Source organism: Macadamia integrifolia, chromosome 1 (genome assembly GCF_013358625.1).
Source record: "Macadamia integrifolia cultivar HAES 741 chromosome 1, SCU_Mint_v3, whole genome shotgun sequence".
NCBI lineage: Eukaryota > Viridiplantae > Streptophyta > Magnoliopsida > Proteales > Proteaceae > Macadamia > Macadamia integrifolia.
The window spans coordinates 32,765,782-32,769,856 of NC_056557.1; the positions used below are offsets into that span (position 1 = coordinate 32,765,782).

The following is a 4,075-nucleotide window of genomic DNA, read 5'->3' on the forward strand; positions in this document are numbered from 1 at the left end:
TTAAGGAAAAAAAAAAAAAAAAAAAAAAAAAAAAAACATAAAAACATAAAGAAAGGCAACCTCTACAACATTTTTTGGGCAAACCAAAAGAAAAGAGGAGAGGTCCTTAAATTAAACAGAATAACAAACCCTGTATCACAATTACGAACTATAGAAAGAAAAACTTTGTGCTGGTTCATTCATTTGTCCTATATCACAATTAAGAACTATAGAAAGAAAAACTTTGCGTTGGTTAATCCATGTGCTCACTGCATTTTCTCCATTGTGTCATAAGATCTATTTACTAACGGATTGAAAGTTTTGAAATATTTAATTTGGTATCCTCCAAAGGATTGATAGGCTTCACGTAAACTCCAATTAAGTAGAGATAATTTGTGTCGGAACTTCCATGAAATCCTGCAAAGATTCTCTTAGTCCCCATCTTAATGCGGAAGGGAGTCAAGTTATTGCCTTCCTCTAGCCCAAACGGCCCAAACTTTCTCTGGTTCGTTTCAAACGTCAAAGACGCCACCTTACCATAGTAGCCATCGGTGTAACCCGTAATGCCAGTTAGAAACTCAGAGGGATAATCTATGTCAACCTGCAAATTAACCAGAAACAATTAAAGAATCATTTATATTTTGGAATCAGAAAGAAGAATCGGAAAGTTTTATTTATGTGTTAATGTGTTGACTTACCGTTTCAAACATATTTCCTTTACCACCATGTATATTGGATAGTTGCAATTTCCCATCCAGAATGTATGCAATCTGTATGGAATATACGGTTTCACTGTCATAGAATATGAAGATCTGGGTAACCATGCTTTGGCCTTTCTCATCCCAAGGGTTGCCCCTTGACTTCCAACCATAAGGACCAACCTTGATCATCATCTCCATTCTGACCTTTTTTTTCGGTGAAGGGAATGTAGGCTCAAGGAGAAGTCGCGGCCTCACTTTCAGAGTTTAGTCTCAGAGAAAGAGGAGACTGGGGTCTGGCCGTCTGGGTGGTGTTATATAAAAACGAAGGGAAAGTTTTCCTTCTGGGAGAAGGATTTACCCCTACTGCTCATCTCATCCCTGTTATTAAAGAAGAAAAAGCAACGTCTTTTTTGTTAAAGGAAAAAAAAAGCAGCTTTGAAAAGCAAAAGCTGGGTGAGGTACAATTATTGATGGCAAGCCACTAAGTGAAAGAAAACGTAAGCAAACCTAAAGTATGAAGAAAAAAAAAAAAAAAAAAACCTTAAGGAGCGGTTTGTTTTGAGGGTTTTGATGGGGGTGGAATTTAAGTGGTGGGAGAGGTCCTTATTTTCTTAAAAGCATAGGAAAATGTAGTGTTTGGTTATTTTGGGGTCAAAAAGTTCTAAACAACACTGGTTCTTGAGCTTTCTTATCTGCTAACATGGCTTCCATTCCATCTTGTTTCAAAATCCCACCAAATTGGTGGGACTCTATGGCGGGAACATTGCAGTGGCTCACAAGAATGAACCAATTGCGATGTCTACTCTGGTTGCTATTGTGAGTGCAAAATGATACCACCGTTGCCACGACTTCCGTCACTGCTAATCCCGTCTTTCTGCTACAACCCCTCTCCATCTCCTCACCCATTTCTTTCCTCTCTCGTGCACCATCAGAGAAATAAAAAGAGCAGCATTCCCCTCACTTTCTATTTCTTCCATCAGTTTTTCCCTAAGAATGAAAGAGTTTCTTGGTTGCCATAAAAAAAAAAGGCCTTTACCAAAAACCATATAGAAGGTCCAGTCTTGACTAAAATCCTAAAACATCAACAGCAGTAGTTGGAAAAAATAAGTTGCAATCCTCTGCTGGCAGCCAAAGAAATGGAATAATTCACTTCCGCTTAGGGTTCACAAATACCCTCATAGGTTATAGTATTTTCTAAAACACCCTTTTAGATTCCATTTCTTTGGCTACTTGGCTGCGACCCAGGCAGTAACTAAATTTCGTCCGCAATAGTTGCCATGTTTGAGATTGAGCACACACGCTCAAAGAAGAAGAATTTTTTTTTCCTTGATAGCAAAAGAAAATCACTTCATTAACTAAAAAGACCATATTTACATCATCATACAAGACCATCCAAAGACCAAATGGGAGGTCTTGGGATTGCTTTAGTGATGGATGCATTAAGCCTCCCCTATTGCCTTCTCTTTAGCTAAATGTGCCCCTAAATGTGCCTACCCATTTTGTTGTAGTGAAGGCTGATTTTTTTGTTGTTGTAGGAACGGTTGAAATATGTAATTTAGTATCCTCCAACGGATTGATAGACTTCACGTAAGCTCCAATTGAGTAGAGATAGTTTGAGTCAGAAGTTCCATGAAATCCTCCAAATAGTTGCTGGTTAGTCCCCATCTGAATGCGGAAGTGTGTGCCTTCCTCTGGTTAGCAAGTTTTTGCCTTTCTCATCCCAAGTATCTCCCATTCTTATCCCATTAGGACCCACCTTGATCATCATCTCCATTCCCTTTTTGGGATTCATAGATAACTAATATTAACTTCTGCAGGCCTCTCAGGCAAACATTAAACAACAAAATCAGTAAGAGAAGATTATGGAGCCTCTGTCCATTTTTTTTTTGGAAATGAATAAATAAATAAATAGATTAAAATCCCAAAAGAAGAGAAAAGAAGAGATTACAAGGCACGATGCCACCAGAGGCAACAAAAGATCAAAACATCAACCTGAGGTCGCTGAAGAATGAGAAGGAACAACAAGAAGCTCACACTACGTTCTTAGCATCGGATTTTCTACTTAATACGATGATTCCTCTCCCTACGCTAAGTAGAGACTCGAGATTCTATGAAATTAATATACATCTAGAAGAGAAAGTTTCACTAATTTATTTGTATGAAAAGATTAAGCAGGCATCTGAGGTTCTTTCCAAGAACATTTGATAGGAATTGTTGGATTTGCCACATCATTAGTCAAGTTTCATTAAATTTCCTTCTTCTCAATCTCTACCCATATACCTACAGATAAAGATTAACTTGTTTGTTGTAAGCCTTTGTGGATTTTACATCAAATTGTAACATATCACTTCAAATATTAGTACTACAAGATAGAAGTTCTTTTAATTATTGTGGTCTACCAGATTTAGAAGAGAAAGAAAGAAAGAGAAGAGACAGAGTCTGACCTTTTCTGGCAAAGGGTACGTAGGTCCTAGGCGAAGTCGACGGTCGCTCGCCGCCGGCCGCTGCCTCACTTACAGAATCGAGTCTCAGAGACGACGGACACTGGGAATACAACAAAGAACAGAATCGAGTAAAGTTTTCCTTCTCACAGAAGAATTCTGCAGCCAGCCACCCCACCCACCCACTGGTCTATGTAGAAAGGAAAAGAAAAGGATAAAACGAATCTTTCGATAGAAAAGTAAACAAATCGGGTGAGCTAGCGAGTCCAGATAAAAAGAAGGAAAAGAAGAAGGAATCTTTTGAATGAAAAGTTAAAAAGAAACGCGAGAGATTGGTTGGAGAGACATTGCTAACATTCAATATTGATGGTTTTTGTTGATAGTAGCAGGGTTCCATCAAAACCTACAGTGATTTACCTCCCATTAGCAATAGTAACAACTCATCTTTATTCGAACTAAAGTGTTCCTTACCTACCGTTGGCATTTTCTGTAATATTTAAAAGGCCAAGAGAACGAAAGAACCTACCTGCTTGTGCAGCTCCTGCATTATCACACAAACCAGTGGGAGGCTGTATGGAGACACCTTTAGTAGATAAGGCGGGGTAGCACATTCTTTTCGCACCTACTTGTGTCTGGGCATAGAAACATGCAAGCTGGCTTACTTTTTTCCTTATTTTAAATAGGGTAAAAGGTTTTTATGGGGGAGTGTGGCCCATGCGCCCAAACATAGGTAAATGGCATTTATGTGGATGTTTCCTTGTACATTCCCATTGGTTCTCGTGTACATGCATGAATGACACTCTCCCCACAAGAAACACTTCCACATTTAAAAATGTGATTCTTTTGCAATCTCTAAACTTAGAATTCTAGGATTTACAACTGAATGAGAAATTGAAAATCAAAAATTTTTTTTTAGGGGAATGGTTTTATGTACTGTTGTGCATGACGCAAGAC

The 4,075-nt window shown here is 38.5% G+C and overlaps 1 protein-coding gene across 1 annotated transcript; it reads right to left on the bottom strand.

Annotated features, from left to right (window-relative positions):
• Window positions 1–151: 151 nt before the first annotated feature.
• Window positions 152–1,041, bottom strand: LOC122076650 (inactive protein RESTRICTED TEV MOVEMENT 1-like). The gene is made up of 2 exons (XM_042642065.1): window positions 678–1,041; window positions 152–580 (listed from the first exon to the last, which is right to left on the bottom strand). The coding sequence occupies exons 1-2, from the start codon at window positions 876–878 to the stop codon at window positions 284–286; spliced, it is 498 nt and encodes a 165-aa protein (XP_042497999.1). The 5' UTR covers window positions 879–1,041; the 3' UTR covers window positions 152–283.
• Window positions 1,042–4,075: the final 3,034 nt, after the last annotated feature.